This window comes from Lycorma delicatula, chromosome 10 (genome assembly GCF_047948215.1).
Source record: "Lycorma delicatula isolate Av1 chromosome 10, ASM4794821v1, whole genome shotgun sequence".
NCBI lineage: Eukaryota > Metazoa > Arthropoda > Insecta > Hemiptera > Fulgoridae > Lycorma > Lycorma delicatula.
Window position 1 is genome coordinate 42,778,877 of NC_134464.1, and position 18,201 is coordinate 42,797,077.

The window sequence follows — 18,201 nt, forward strand, 5'->3', positions numbered from 1 at the left end:
TCTTGAAGCCCTTTCTGATACCATAACATGAGAACTCAAAGGGTTCCGAGTACCATGCTTAGAAGAACTCTGAACAATTTCACCAATCAAAAACAATTTCAAGGGCCCAAACAGGTGAAAATTGCTGTGAGTGAGATTCAGACTGTACAGAGGGGGGGTGGCAATAACTCTGAGCCAAGATCTTGTAGCGTGCATGCTGTGCGGTGGGCCGTATGCAGTCGTACATGGTCCTGCAGAAACAGAATGCCTTTAGTGATCTCACCAGGCTGTTTTTAGCACCGAGCATTGTGCACAACTTGAAGAACTTTGCAGTAGTACTCATTGTTAATACTGACTCCGTGGAATAGAAAATCAAGATGAATTGATGCCATTTGTATCCTAAAAAACTGAGACCATAACTTTGGTGGCTCTGAACCACCTCAACCAGGATCTTCACTCATCGATGTACGGTCTTCTTTAAAATGTTTGCACCACTATGTCTCATCATCGTACTATGTAAGGAGTCACAAATAAATCTTACCAGGTTTTATGCCTTCTTCACAAAAGATATAATTACAATGCACTGTACCACATATCCATTCTCTAGACTGGACACCATGTTCTTTACAACTGACCGTTATTAATGTTGCTTCATTCACATCATGCTAGTGCACCATGCGGTAATAGCTGACACTTGTGCTTTATGTGTACAACCAACAGAATGCACTGGAATTTCCTTTTACATTCTAGTCTAACATGATCGTCCCTCTTTATCTTAATGATTTTATGGTCATTTCAAAACAAGATATTTCCTGCAGAGATATTAAATGTTTTTTTTTTTTTGTTTGTTTGTTAAATTGTATATTTACATCAATTAAAAGATACTATCATAAATTGACCAAGCAACTTCTTCCTGATATCTTATCTGCAATTACCAGTTCTGATTAAAATTACACCAATTCAATTTCCGATAGTTATACTCTCCCAAAAGTTTAATGAAAATTATTTCTAATTCAAAAATGCAATCTAATTGAGAAAGGTACATAAAAATTTTGAGATATAATAAAACTTTCTATAATTGAAGGGTCACAAATCCAACTTCCAAGTTTTGAATGTAAACAAATTTTTAACCACACTTATATTTCCTTCAGAATATGAAAGCAATAACAACAGATAAGACTGTGCAATAAACTGTAATGCAAAGAAGTAAATTTTATTAATTAAAACATCTTACATACCTTTTTAATCATAGTATGAAACTGTGACATTTTACTTCCCAACAGCGTACCAAATTTAGCAAGTATATCTTTATGCCAAGAATCATATTTTAATGTTACTTTGCTTTGTACTTTAGCAAAATCTATAACAACAGGCCCAAATTCACGTCTTGTATCTGAAGTATCAAAAGTTGTACGGCATTTCCTAAAAAAAAAAAAAAAATAAATACATACAATATAAAACATCAAGGTCAGGTTGCTACATGGCAAGATTATCCTCTTTCACAGATGGGTCCAAAGGTCATTAATCTTTTCTGAATGGATCATGATTTTCTAATGTTGCCACGAATAAAAAAACCAAGGGTGTAATTTCAGGCCACCTGATTTGCCTCCTCTTCCAACACACCTATTTGGAAATCAATATCCAACATTGATGGCATAATTGCTGTAATGGGTTAGAGGATCATCTTTCTAGATTAAAATTAAACTATTTTCTCCTCCAACACTGCTAAATTTTATAGAGACAGAGTCCTAACAACTTGGTGTTCATCATACCATAGCAATCACTGTTGATTTTTCTACAACAAAAAAACTATGACAAGTTCTACAACAGGGGCATACATTAAATCCAACTTTTGGAGAGCTGCATTGATAATGAATGACTTCTTATAGTTGTTCTGATCCTCAAAATATACAGTTATGATAAATGACTGAACACTAATATGAAACGGTCATCTCATCAGTAAAAATACATTTTTCTAGAAATCTTCATACTGTTTTAAGTTGTTTATTATAAAAATTGCAAACCAGAATCTCTTATTTTTATCAGTTTGAATTTGAGTACATCAAATCGAAGTATACTATATACACTTTGTAAATAGTAGCATTATAAATTTGCCATACTCTTGTCTTTATTTGATTACAAGAAACACACAAATTCTTTGTTTTTTTCCTGATATTGGCAGCTCCCTCCCCATGATTTTTTTAAAACAAACACTGTTTATTTTAAGGTTGGATACTCTCTCTTATATGAAGGCAGGAATGTTAACATCATACTCACAGTGAACATTCTGTTGGATAGAAACAATTGATTTAATTTCAATAAACCAAATTAGATACTGTGCTTTCTACTATGATGACTCCAAGCAATGCATATTTTATCTCAAGATCATGAGAGAATATCAATTAGTTGACAGTGAATTTCAAATTTATACAATAAACCTTATGAATTGATTCAGCTGCTTGAAAGAGAATGCCTACCTCAATCAATGAGTTTAATATGCCACTTTCCATAAAATCCCATAATGGAATAATAGCATATCAACTGATTTAAAAGATTCTGAGATTTGAAGTCATCAGACTTGGCATTTTTTACACAGTGTAAATTCACCTTTGATCTCAATCAAAACTGATAATTATTAGGCATCAGCCTGCAAATAGATTTGGTATTTGCCTAAGAAATTATGTCAAAGAATTATTCCACATCTAATGGCTGAATAAAAACACTTATTTTAATTTGAATATTTATAATCTATTATTTTTATCAAGAAGCAAGCTAGTTAAACTTTTTTTAAAAATTTTGAGTAAAAAAGAATAACCAAGATGACTACCAATCTTTACATATAAAAATTCTATTTCACACTTAATAAGTTAAATAGTTAATATTTAAATTAGGTGAGCAAGCTGTAAAAGCTAACAACTAGTTTTTTTTTTTTCATTTAAGACCATTTATTTATAAGCCAATCCATTTTACACCATCACTTCCTAACAGCAGCTTGTAATTCCTGTAGAATGGCTGCTTTCATACAAAGCAGCTGAATTTGCAAATTGGTACATATCAGATTAAATATTACTAGTTAGTTAATACACTCAAATACACAAAAAAAAATTGGGTGTGTAAACCATTTCTTGATGAATATTGATAAGTACTGGCAACCTTCCGAATTAAAAATCACAGTTAAATATGCTTGCTGTACATTATTTTGAGCACTAAACAACTTTCCCTCACACCTAAAGAGCCAATCTTTGGATCAATGTGTTGAGTTCCATGTAATAAAAAGTCCATATTAGTTTTTAAATTGCTATTAAGTAGGGAAAGCTTGCATTATCTGTACCAAATTACAATTACTGCCAGGAAACTAGCCACCCAATGTAAATAACTAAATAGTTCAACAACAAATAAAAATTAAATAACATTATATTATCAAACAATGAATGTTAAGAACTTTTCTGGTACTACTTTAAATAAAATTGTTTATAAATACACTGAAAACTATTATCAAGTAAATTTATGCATACAAACTTCTGTATATATTCAAATCAAAAAAACTTACTTAACATCATTAAGACACTTCATCCACTGATTAACATCTTCTCCGAGACCACTGTATAAGGTATCTCCTTGTAAATCCCATAATGACTGATATCTCAACCAATCATCAACATATTGAGTTACCTAAAAATGAGAAAAATATGATGCACATGACAATAAAGATAATAATTCAGTTTTATAACATTAGATCCATATTAACAATTAATAATACACAAGGTCAAAAGTATCTTTAAAGTAATTCAATGTTAACATGCAATAAACAAAAATTATTTCTTTTTAAAAGTATACTGAATGAAAAATAAAACAGCATTAAAAATGTATCATACAAAAATTAATAACATCTATTTTAAAATTTGAAAGGTTTACTTTTGTACTCCGTATAAGGAGATGTCTTCACCAGTCTAGATTACGGGTTATATCTTAACTCTCTCAAACCAACAATAATGACTAGTGGTAAAACGTTTGTCAAAATTCTGAACCTGTAACATTTATGTGCACTGTCTGTTTAACTGAACATCTTTTAAGCAGATGTGCTTTATAGTATTAAAAAGCTATTTTTCTATAAAATCGTAAAATTCTATTCCATTGTATTTATTTCATTTAACAATAAAATGGGCTTGAGCATTTATTACTTTTGGACTGGAATACTTTTCCATTTTGCAGTGCATATTGTCAGGAATACCAGTATATTAAGATTATAAATATTAACTTTTATTACCATTAATTTATGTTAAAAATTTTTTTTTGACTATCAGAATATTTATAGGTGTAAATAAAGTTCTCTTCTCTTATAAACAATAATCCCCCTCAAAAAATAATAAAGTGAAATAACTGCTTTAATGATGTGCCTAAATAATGAAAAAAATTAACCATTTATACAACATTCCTTAACATATATTTTATTTTTATCTTCTAAAAATAATGATAACACTAATGTACTCTTCTGTAATGTTATATAAATATATGCCATGAAAGCAAATATCCAATCATTTACTTTTTACTGAATTCAATTTCTTATAGCTGAGCAAAAATTAATCAAAATTTTATTTCAATTGCATCAAATCAATCACTGAAATAATTTTTTTTAAAAATACATGTCCCAGGGAAGTGTTTATATTACTATATAGTATGTACCAATATACAAATATATGATAATGGAAAAGTCAACCATTCACTCCGAAATTTATCATACAGCATTATCAAGTCGTGTACAATAAATTTTACACATTTTTAATTTTTTTAATGTAATTTATGTGAAATACTTAACAATAACAAAAATAATGGACAAAAATCTAAGAAGCTAGTGAATAAAATCAGTATAAAATGAAATAAAAAGTTTGCAAGAACTAATAGAAAAATATTTTGATATGTGTCACTAATAGAAGGGTGTCACTAGCACCCCCTCTGTTAAGAATGAAAACTTGACTGAGAGGTGGTGACGCTACCTCTATAATCTTTAAAATAGGGTTTTTCGACATCTTCCATACTTTCAAATTCATTTTATTAAATAAATAAGAATGATGTATTTATGAATGATTGTTTTTAAGAATCCTGAATAAAAATGCGCAAAACAGTTTTTCGATTAGCATTCTTTTTTTTTCAAACGCATTAAAATGTTACAGCAACTAATATAAAGATATTCAAACTTCATCAGTCAAGAACGGATCTGGAATGATTCAACCAATTTACATCAAATTTTAACACGCATATCTAAATTTCAATGAAACTGATGTAGTTCACAGATTTTTAAAATACAGCTTGTGAACTATTTTTCATGATTATTTAATAATTAAATTAACACTGCTCAGGTCTAAAACTAATCTTTTTCAAAATAGAAATTTGTCTCAGAGTTTATTTTCAAAATGTGATCACTTCTTTTTTTACAAAAAATATAATTTATGAGCAAGTAAAATATGTCTTATAATGAAAAAACTTCATGTAGTATGGAAAATGATTGAATGAAAGTTTTAAGATTTACAGAATGAGTTTTAATTTCATTTTTTGCGGAGTTAATAAAAATTATCTTATATTGAAATAAAAATGAAAGTACATACAAGGAAAATCAAATCAAAGTTTAAGCTTGATAGAATGTGTCTTGATTTCACTTTTTTCATAGAATTGAAGATGGAATTTTCAATAGAGTTCCACGTAGATAAAATCATACCTGTTCCTAAATAATCTTTTTGCAAAAAAAAACAATGATCACTAATTTTGAAAATAAATTTGAAGACAAATTTCTGTTTTCAAAAAGCAAAAACATAACAGTGCATCACAAATGTTGAATTGCAAATTTACCTAATATTAGAATTTGTACTTTTAAAAATAGTTGTTTTACACAATAAAAAATAAAGTGAACAAAAGATAAAAAGAAAAAAAGTTGATTAATAACAGATAACCTATTGGTTTTAGAATGGTATAATAACACTAAACAGAAGCAATATTATCAGAAATATTAAATTTCTATGTACTTTTAACAATATTCCACTTCAATATTGTACTCAACAAAAAAAAATTTAATAATAATTTACCTTTAACATTTTGTAAAACACTGAAATGCAACTAAAGCAAAACTGCAATATTATATAATGTATTAACAAAAATAAAATATACCTGTGCAATTTTCTTTTCGATTGCTTCATACGCTGCTTCAAGAACTGCAGGTCCTTGTGGTAATTTAGTAAGTAGATTTCGATAAGTCTGCATAGTTGGTCTATCCAACCCAACCTAAAATTATAAATAAAAACTTATGAGGTATCAAAATATACAAACCTTTAATTTATATATTTGATTTAATTACAGTTATACAATATTAATATTATGGAAATTAGTTTCAATTTTTATAAACAGGTGCAACGCTAGCAGTAAATAATTGGTTTTACTAAATAAATGGGAGACGGCAGATGTTTCCTTTCTAAACTTTTAATTTTATTTATAAACTTTTTAATTTTAATCAGTCAAATCATAAAGAATTGATTTCTATGACAGCATTAGTTAACATAATAAAAAGTTGGAAAACAGTAAGGTAAATTTTCAATAAAATAATACTAATATAAAATAATATTTATATAACACTATTTTTCCAATATTACGTTTGATTTTGAATAAAATAACACATTTAACATATCTTAATCTCATGTCTTAAAAAATAATAACTTTATTATTCCACTGACTTCAGAAACTGAACAGGATTTTTCTTTGGCAGTCACTGATCCTATTGATCAAGCAATCAATGTCATCAAATGTTTTACACAAATAATCTGACTAATTTTTTTGTTATCTTTAATTTAACCTTTTCAGTGCATTATTTAACTTAGTTGAATGGCATGACCATCTCGCAAATGAGTAATTTGACTTTAATATTTGGTTTGAAAAAAAATTATTTTTTCTGCATAATTGAACTATAGTCTTAGATATACTAAAAATAAATTTTAATGTTTTGTCTATCATATTATATGGAGTGCTGGTATGGTGCAAGGCCTTATATACAGTGAAAAATTGGCACCTGCTAGAGGCAGAATGACAGAAGGATCTGCGCTGTATACGAACTGTCTGAACTGTCTCTGCTGAAGCCGCCTTCCTTGTTGCTGGGACATCACCTGTTGGGTTGCTAGCGCAGATTAGATGTGAAATATACACAGGAACAGGCAGGCAGGCTGCATATGATGTTCTATTGGAGAGGTACAGGCAGGATGGAACACTGTTGATGGCAGTTGGACTTGACGATTGATTCAGAAAGTAGGCCCTTGGATGATGAGCTCAACTATGAAACATGCAATTTTTGACGTGCGATGGCTGCTTATGGCAGTAGTTGTTTCGCTGCAGAAGAGCAGATGACAGCTTGTGCCCATACTGCAGGGAGCTGGATGATGCAGAGCAAGTGGTGTTCTACTACCATAAATGGTAGGACATGCAGAAGAGGCTTAATTCAGCCTCTTGACGCCTGAGAACATCATTTTGAGGATGCAAGGGAATGAACGGACATGGAACATCACCTCCCGCCTTGTGGAAAAAATTATCTGTGGCAAGGCATCGAGAGCATAGGTTGGTGGATGGCTCATACATGGAGCTGGTGGCAGTCCGCACTTGTGAGTTATCATTTATTTGGTGATGAGGCATGCGGGACTTCTTAAGGTTTGCACTTAAGGTGGACCCGTCTGAGGGCTCATTACTGTGTCTCACGATGACAGCTGCAAGTCCCATGTAATGCCTTTATGGCAGGTACCAGGGCATGTTTTTAGGGGGATTTTTTTTTAGTAAGTCCCTGCTTAGTGAGTTTTTGGCGGGAAACCTCACACACCCAGTAGTATGGGCTGCTGGGCATCTAACAGAAAATATTTCCTCCCAGCACAAAAAGAAAAAAAAATGTTCTGTAAAGTGTAACATTTATGTGACAAATTTTAAAAATACAAATGAGTAAAATATGAGCTAATGAAAGGGAATATTTCTCTGATTTGTTGCACAAGGATTGGGGTTGTATAGTAGAGAATACAGAAACAGATACAGCAAGGTAATTATAAAAAAAATATATTAATACGAAATGAATGATCAAGAAGACAGGAATATCAAAGAATTGTTGAGATACCATTGATTTTGTTGTTATGAAAAAGTGGACATTAACTACTATGGTCATTAGCCCATAGGTAACATAGAAAAATAAAATCTGAGAAGGACAGCTGGACTGATGTTAAAGATTATATAATTAAAATAAGAAGAGTATTAAAAATGTTAGAAAAGAAGAGTTCCAGATGACTGGTAGAGGGAGAAATATAGGAAATACTGAAGAAAAAAGATCAAATTAGAGAACCTATAGAGGAATAAGACTAACATCATGTGCAGCCAAAATATGAGAGGATCTTGAAGAGAATAAAATAAAGAAATACATTAAAAATCAAATGGAAGAAAAAGAGCATGGGTTTAGACAAAATAGATCAGACCGATAACTATGGTAAGGATAGGATGAAAAGATGCGGAAATATGAGAAGGATTTTGTAATGACATTCACTGATATTGAAAAAGCCTATGAGCGCGGCCCAAAAAAAATCAGTAATAGATATCCATCAATAGTGTGGAATAGAAAATGAGAAGAGTGAAAAGAAGATAAATAAAAGGAAGACTACCATAAAGGTTCTGAACTGAGACATAAGAAAAGAAAGTTTCTCATAATGTTAGGGAGAAATGAGCTAAATGTAGTTAAAAGCTCTGTGGTCAAAGTGAAGAGGAAGATTCGATTTGAACGTGTAAGGAAATTCCAACAAACTGAAACTTGCTGTGGAGTAGTGATTTTACACAGAAATGCAAATACGTGCTGTAATAATAGTACTTAACATTGATTTTTAGTTATGTTTCAGTTCTTGAGGAACTAGGTAAAGAAGAAAAATTCAATCAAATTAGTTTGAAAAGTTTTTACTGAACCTCTACTTCTGAGAAAAAAAGCCGACTATAAATTTGTAGGAATTTCCCATCACAAGGCTAAAGCCGCATTTAGGGATAGTCCTACAAATGCGGATTGTTTCTGATGCACGGCTTTCACACACAACTTAATTTAAAATATTTATCATTATTTAAGCAGAAAAAGTCAGCACTAACTAAACTAATGTAATTTCACAACTTACATAGAACAAATTTTGCTTTTACAATCGGTAGACTGGTTTAGCCATGAGGCTTAAAGCATCAGGTACCCAGTTGACCAGGCAATCGAGTTCACGACCCAGCCAGAGCAAGTTACTTTTTTTTACACTTTAAATATTCCTCATTTATTTAATTCTACCGCTCACCTGTGATATCACAACATAGAAGACAGTTGTCTTGCATTTTTTTGGGGTAGGGTTGCAATTTTGCAAAATGTTTTTTTTCCAAATATTGTTATTTTTTAATTGTTAACAAATGTGCCAAAGAAAAATATAACCTTAATTAGGCAAAATCTCGAGATACTGAAAGTGACCATGCTCTACTACAGCCTCACCCCGTTGATCTTAATTTGAAAATTTAATGGCATCAATGCCCCATACATAGAAGTAATCTGAGATAGTTTGGTCAAAATCAGTCCAGTAGTTCTGGAGATATAAGGTGATTTATATTTCCTATTAATCCTCTTTCAGGAAAGAGTAATTTTTTTACCAATAATAAAAATTTCCTACTTACATTCTCTTAACAACATTTAAATTAAAAATTACGCTGATAATTTATGATTTTACTAATTAAATAAATACTGCTGTTACCTGGTATCTTGAACTTTGTAAACGAGTCTGTGATGTAACTATAGCTTGCCATTGAAACATTTGCTGCATTATTTGGAATCTTGCTTCTTCAATACTTGGATATAAATACATTATCTGGTTTGTAATACGTACTTCATGTATCATTATTTGAATCTACAAACAAAACAAGGACATTTAATAATATTTTCAAAATATCTGAATAAAGTATTTTAATTTTAAATGGCATTTAATTAGATATATTAAATTATATACCTCATAAAAAAAACCACTCAAGTTATTTTTGAGATACTCAGTACAAAAGAATTATAATTATAATTATTTTCTGAATAATTCTTAAAAGTTCCAACTTATTTGATGAAAAACCTATACAAATTGGAAAAAATTATATTAAAAAAACTTTGTTTTTCCAGCAGTACAATTTTCAATATTCCATACCTTGGTTTAATCTGTGTAGACAATTAATATTTACAAAGAGATTTTATGTCATTTAATTTTTTAAAGAATTTTCTGTTTACTTAAAAAAAAAAGAAATAAAAAAGTTATAATCTCAGAGAAACATACATTTTTCCCCCTTAAAAAGTTTTGACAATATTACAGAAAGTATATAGATTTGTAATTTCAATTAATGAAAAGAAAATAAGGTAACATAAGAAAGGTTATCTATTAACACTATTGGGAATCTCAGATGTTTGTTACAAACGAGTATAAACAGTTCATGAAAAATCAATTTTGCAATATAATTTAATTAATTTTTGCAAAGACACTTTTGCAGTACAGATTTTGTACATGTGTACAACTATTGCCCTACAAGTACTGTGATGTACTAGTAGGTGAAATTTGTGATAGTTTTAATGGAAACCCTTTTTTACTTTACAATTCATTACATTTTTAATTAAACTACATAGATACTGTAATAATGCCACTGGATACAAGTGGCACTGTTTGTTGAAACAAGTTTCTAATTTTATTGAGAGCTGAAATACATTTTTTTTTTTTTTTTTTTAAGGTATAGTTGGAACTACTGGAAATATTTTATAAATACTTTAACAACAGATGAAATTTCGTTCTTACATACATTCATAATTTAATTTGATTGTCTTATATACTAATATAAATGTGGTCTCTAAACAAAGTTATGGAATCTTTAAACTACACTACTAGAAAAACTGGCAAAAGGGATAGTTTCCATAAATAATTTTCTGCAATTGCCATTTTTCCTTAAATAAATTGAAACTCACTTTTTTGTTTGTAATGAATACAATCAAACAAACAATGTCATATATAATCGTACTCAATTACCTAACACAGTCTACTCTTTAGTACATACAAAAAATAATAAAAACTTTTTTTTTACCTGAGGATCACCACCAGGTTTATGCGTTGGTTGAACAGGAGCATCTGTATCCATACTTAAATCAATCTCTTTCTTTTTCCCTTCAAGAGCATCAGTCCATGCTTGAATACCAGCTTGTAATCTCATACCAAGATTCTTCTCCACCTAGAAAAAAATAATTTTTTTAAATACAATGCCGAATACTTTCTTCAGTATACTGTTGATTACTTTTCTTATTTTTTTAAATTTTCTTAATGACAAAACAAAATACTGCAGTTTCAATTCAAATATAATTTCTTTAAGAAAAGATACATTTCAAAAGCTGATGTATTAAATTTTAACAACTTTTCAATAAATTTTGTTAAAAATAACAAAACAAGACTCAGGACAAAAAGAAATGTCATGTTAATGTTAAAACTGTAAAACAAATATTTAATATGTCATAGCCAATATTATATATAACTACTACAAGTAAAAATTTCTACCCAAAAGCAAATTAACAATGATCAGATTCGCTGTAAATAGAAATCATGTTTTATACAAATGACTTTCTATTTTTACAATGGAAATCAAATAATATACCTTAGTAAATAATTATAAATCTAACCTAAAAATTTTTTTAAAATTTAACCATGTTTAAAAATAGTAGTTACTTCTAAATTATTTATGTACAGTTTATTTTAATATTTTTATGAGATCTGTTCATAAAATAACTGAATATTTTTTCTATGATACTTATATAGACATTTTGCATCACTGTATAGCATAGGAACTAATAAACAATCTCCCCCAACTTGCAAATATGTACGAAGATTAGATTTTTGTTTAGTGTTCATTCTGGGTAGAAAGTATGATGCAATCAGTGGTTTTTGAGATAAGTGACTTACACAAACAGAGTTGCAGTGAAATTTTAAGTTAAGCTTGACAAAAAGTTTATCAAAACATACAAATGATTCAAAAGGCTTAGGGAGATGACTCTCTATGTCATACACTATCAGTGATTCAGGCTATGGCATTTTAAAAGGGAGAATCTGCTAGAGATGATGTTTGCCAAGAAAGTCATTCATCTCAATACACCTCCCCACATCGCCCACTGATTTGGTAGATCAATCGACATCCAACAGCCTGCAAGGTAGCAGAAGAGATTAGGATTTTTATAGGCTTATGTAATAAAATTCTAACCAAAAAATTAGGAATGAATTAAGTCCTTTTCAAAACTCTTGATAAAGAAGAAGAAAGGCCATTTGTGTAGCGATCTGTTAGAAACCAGTGAACTGTGGAAATAATGATGAAACCTTCATGACGTTGATAATAAACAGCAATGAGACATGGGTACAACGGTACGATGTGGGAACCAAGTCTCAGTTATTGTAGTGAGGTGGAAAATCATCAGCGAGTCTGAAAAAGGCAAATACGAAGTTACTCCTATATAAAGGTGATACTGACAGGTTTTTTTTGACATCTCTGAAAATGTTGGATCATGTGAAAATAGAAGATAGATTTTCTGTTATAAAAGATTTTAAAAAAATTAATATATGCATGTATTACAAATTACTAAACTAAAAAAAAAATTCAGCGCCTGAAATACATAAAATTTGTTACATATGTATACTAAATCAAATGTGTTAAATAAATTTTAAGTATAAAAAACATGTTTCAATTATAAAATATCAATGGCTCACAACACAAAAAAAAGACAGAAAAAAAAATTAGGAGAAACATATACCTCTTGATCTAGACGATTAACCCAAATATGAAGATTTGAATATTGTCTCAATGACAAATCATCAACAGCATGCTGTATTTTACTAAGTATATCAGCTAACGTGTTAGCTGAATATGGACAAGTTTCTAGTGAACGAACATCAACATCCAACTGTTCCTCTACAACAAGAAGATCTTCAACCTTCTCTTGGAAACTAAAAACTTGTTCTGCTAATCTCTGGACATACTGATCTAACTTGTAGCTCTCCCAAACAAGCTGAATTCCCTGTTTTACAAAAATCAAAATTACGATTACATATAATAAACATTTGAATAGAATCTCATAATTATACAATAATAACAAAAAAATTCTTTCTATTACTTTATGTTATACAAGGTGTAATTCAGCATCTTCAGATTTTTAACATTTAGTGTGAAATGACATAATCAACAATAATGAATAAATATCAACAATGATTTTTCATATTACAAATTATGAATGCAAACCACTCAAGTGACAACTCTCACAAATAATTACAATGTTTGGTAGATGAAATAATGAAAAATAATTTAATTCTACCAAGTTAGCCTAATGTTCTCGGAGCGGAAATTTTCACATTTTGTCTAAGACTTTATTTCCTACATATGCATCATACAAAAACCATTGCAAACCAATCAATGTTTCTTAATTTCAAAAGATAATAGTAATCTTAATTTTAAACAGATAAACTGATGAAAAGAAAATGAACTATTAAATAACATTTTTCTTTAAACATAAACATTAAATTAAAAAAAAATATTAATCAAACAGTAAAATAGAGACATAAAAAAAAAGTTGTATTAAATAGTAAAAAATATATTATTTCTGTAACAGAACTCACAAACTATTTATTTATGTATACAGGTTACAGAGTAATAGCACAGTGACATGATTTAACAGTAATTTCCAGAGATGCCAAGGCATCTGTGTGCAATCTGGCATGCAAGTGTAAATGTACCAGTAAATGTATAGTCTTGAACAGATTCAGGCTGAATACTCCTGACATGTGTGGTAAATTGAAACCCAACCATCAAAGAATACTAGGATCTACGATCTAGTATTCAAATCCAAATAAAAGTAACTAGTTTTATTAGGGTAGAAAGACCTTTCTTAGAACTCTCAACTTTGAAAATCAGCTGATTTTCCAATGATGAGTTTAACACTACACTAACCCGGCAGGTTATTATTACGGAGTAATGATAATTATTTTAAAGGTTCAAATAACACTTACTTTTTGTGCATAGATTACAATTTTTTATTAAGATTTCATAATACACACTGTGAATTTATAAACACCATGATATCTCCCACTACATGAAAGTCAGTGAATTCTGATATTAAGTCATGCATAACTTGAAAGCTTCCATATTTTGAACATATACTTATTGGCAATGTTTTAAAATAGTTACAAAAACATATAAATAATGTGAATGTTTCTTTCCTCAATTTTATAATTTTAATAATTTAAATTCATTAATATTTTTTTAATTAATTTGACAAACTTACTGAACATGTTCAATAAAAAAATAAAATTCAGTAAAATATTTCTTACCTCGGCAATTAATCCTTGAACTTCTCTTCTTATTCCAGCAACAAGTGGTATAATGCTAGCTTTATCTTCCATCTGTTAACAAATTTTTAATAAAATATAAGTAAAAATCTTAGAATGCAATTTTATAATTATTTTTATTTTAATTTAAACTCAGATATTACTCAAGTTTATTTTATAATATATATTTAACATAAAGCATAAAAGTTATGGTTCTGACCAGTACAAAATAAAAAGATAAAAATAATTAAAATTTTGTATGTTATAAATTACTTTCAATTCATCATTTAACAATATATTAACTGAATTTAACACATTTAAAAATAAAATTAAACATACCACATCACTTTTTTAAGTATCAGTTAAGCATTTAAAAAAATTAATATTAGAGAATCCATACCTATACAAAAAAAATGCTTACATATCTCCCTTATGCAAATTATTTAAACAAACCTGTTCTCCAATTATTTCCCTGTGTCCAACTGATTAATACTAGAAAAATTAAAAGTACAAAGATTTTTAAAGTAAATAGACTAAATCATGTCAACACCACTAATCAGATGCTCTTTTTAAATGATTTAATACTTATAATCTTTAACGTGATATAACAATGGTTATCATTAATATGATACATTCATAACCAAAATTGTGGTGCACACATTAGTTATTCCAAAACTGTACTAAAAAGTAAATACTATCAAAGAAATAATTTTTTTTAAATATTATAAGGTAACTTCTCAATAAATTTTAAATAATAATATTATTTTTTTAAATAATAAATAAATTTTAAATATGTTTTCATGAACTAATAACAGAATTTTTTTTTAAGCACTGTACTACCAAAAATTTACAAAATATCCAAACATAATTTTTCAGTATAAAATTAAAAGTTCTTTCCTTTCTTTCATTCTGTTATTGCTATAAATAATTCCATCAATCTTCACGATGAGTAACAGGATCTTTTGTCTTTCGTCTCTGAACAACATATGCATTTTTCAATCACCAAAAAATTCATCTCTTAAATATTTATAATTTGGTATTAGCCTGCAGTTGTTTAAAAGAAAATTAATTAATAAATAGCTGTAATGAGTATGGCTAACCTAATGAAGACAAAACACAATAAATTTATCAACAGTCAAATATAAATACTATTGCACCTCACAGTCAAGAACATTGAAATACTAGAAAAATTCAGCTGCACAAGTGATATATTTCAACACATAGATTGTTTTACCATGAACATCAATCATTAATCTTAGAAAAATGTCTTTAACTGATACTACACATAAAATCAAACTATAGATAATCATTAAAATATTGGATCAATAATACAGTGCAATAAGTTACTATCAGTTTAGGGTAGTATAATTTATTACTATCTAATCAAAAAAAGGTTATCTGATCAGAACTGCCAGTACTTCATTTTGATGGTTTTATTTAAAAGAAAAAAAAATTAAACTTACCTCTTACTTTTATTTATTTTTTAATATGATACATCATCAGCAAACAACAATCATAAAGCTGAAGAGAAGAGAACAGGACGACTTTAAATTAAAAATATTTATCAGACAACTTTTAATAACATGCCACATGAAAAGGACATTCCTGATCGTGAAATATATGAACAATATCAGTGCAGTTACATTTTTTTATTTTACATGCCAATAGCTATTTTAATAGATGAGCACCACTGCCAAAACAAGAAACTTCATATTTTTATGCACCATAAAAACTATAGTACATACTGATAAATATAGGAAAAAAATGTGTTCTGGATTAACAGAAACTGTACTCATAATTTATTATTTCACAATACCTAAAACAACTCGGGAAGTAGTAATCTGAAAATTGAAAGATGTAAAGGGTAAGATAAAATAATCACCAGAGACCGGTTTAATGAACTAGTTGCAGTAGTTCACTAACATTAGGAATGCTGGATGCAGTTCACTACATGCTGTAACAAGTTAAATGAAAATTTCAATAACAGGAACTGTTTTTTTGTCAAACATGAATCACAAATATGACATCATAAAAATTTTAAGTGAATAGATTACAGTAAATTGATAAAAAATTAAATTTTTTATCAATTAAGAGAATTGGGAGAATTATCAGATCCTTTTGCCATCAAAAATGGCATAAGACAGGGAGATGGATTTTCTCCACTACTTTTTTACTGTGCTAATGAAAAGGTAGGTAGAGAATGGAACAAAAATTTAGATCAAAAATAATGAAATAAGAGTGGGAACTAAAGAACTAAAGATTAGCTTTCGCTGGTGATATGACATTATTGGCTAAAAACTGAAATGAAGCTAAACATACTAAAAAAAATAGAAAAACAGGCTGCTAAAACAGAACTAAAAATCACATTTGGGAAAACAAAAATTTTGACTAATGATAAAAACTGCCCGAATTTCCTTAGTATAAATAATTTAAAAAATAAAGAAAGTATACAATTTCAAATATCTCGGAGCATGGATCAGTCAGAATTATTTAGATAAAAAAGCGTTAACTATTAACGCTAATAAAATAGAATTAGCTTTCTAGCAAACGAAAACCACATATAAGTCTTTATGGAACTCAAAATTTCAACACTATAAAAATGTGATAAAGCTGGAAGCACTCTATGCAGCAGAAACCCTAAGACTGTACAACTAAGGTCTACTAGAAAATCTACAAGAAAAAAGAAACGAAAATAATAACAAAAAATTTAGTCTTAAATTCAAAATAATGAGGTAAAATTAATTCAAATAAAAAATTTTATACTAAAATTGAAAAATGTCAGATTATTAGGAAAAGACAGATTCCATTTTACTCCTATTTATTTAGAATGAATAATAGTATATCGACTAAACAAATTTTTTATTTCTTCCAAAGTAAAAAAACTACGGACAAATGGTTCACACAATTCCAGGAAGACCTAAAAGAATTGAAGATAACTGCAGAAATTATAAGAGAAAAATAAATTTTAAAGAGAATAATAAAAGATGAAAATAAAAGGTTCCAAGAAGCGCCAACAGCAATGAACTTTCTGAAGAACAAAGTAAAGAGATCAGAGAGAATGAAGAGGTACTGGGCAGATAGAAAAACAGAAAAAAAGAAACAACTGCAAATAAATAAATGATCTGTGTTCCAAGGTGAACTATTCAGGGAAAAAAATAGTTTAAGAAAAATGGAATATGGTTATAAAAAAAAATTATAACATAAATGCCCCAAATTAAATAACAGTTTTACTAAAAATACACAAAAACAATATTCATATTTATAAAATGATAATGAAATTTTTTTAAGAACAAAAATGATTATCAAATTAAAAAAAAATAATTTATCTAAAAAATACTGAAAATATATGTTTGGTTAAGAATTAAGATGAACTTATTACTATTTCATTAAACAAAATTAATAAATTAAAATACAAACGATAATTAACAGCAACAAAGAAGAAACATAAAACAACAATTTAACCTTTAAAATGTAACTTAATTTTTCTTTTTTTAAATAAATTATGAGACATTCAACATATAAAAAAATGCATAAAACTCTTATTATTAAATTTATTAAAATATTATCACAATTATTACACAATTACATGCAAATAGTAAAATGTGATAACATTTATATGTCATTTTTAAACAAAAGGTGTAGATTGAAAAAGAAAAATTTAATTAATTAACATAACAGTAACATATTACACACACAAAAAAGGTTTAGTTAAATTTCATTAAATCTTTATACCTTTTAAGAATAATATAACCTGAACTCAAGCCAACATACACACAAAATAATCAGTAACAAAGAATTATTTCATTAATAAAATATATATTAAAGTTAA

General features: G+C 28.4%; 1 protein-coding gene across 3 annotated transcripts in view; it reads right to left on the reverse strand.

Moving 5' to 3' along the window:
* The window catches only part of Dhc64C (dynein heavy chain, cytoplasmic), a 211,087-nt gene that overhangs the window by 131,965 nt on the left and 60,921 nt on the right, over positions 1-18,201 (reverse strand). For all 3 annotated transcript variants that reach the window (XM_075376527.1, XM_075376528.1, XM_075376526.1), the window contains 7 exons: positions 14,376-14,447; positions 12,806-13,069; positions 11,101-11,244; positions 9,747-9,899; positions 6,139-6,252; positions 3,530-3,651; positions 1,218-1,401 (listed from right to left, as the gene is read on the reverse strand). In XM_075376527.1, coding sequence (XP_075232642.1) covers positions 1,218-1,401; positions 3,530-3,651; positions 6,139-6,252; positions 9,747-9,899; positions 11,101-11,244; positions 12,806-13,069; positions 14,376-14,447 — 1,053 coding nt within the window. The remainder of the gene's footprint in view (positions 1-1,217; positions 1,402-3,529; positions 3,652-6,138; positions 6,253-9,746; positions 9,900-11,100; positions 11,245-12,805; positions 13,070-14,375; positions 14,448-18,201) is intronic.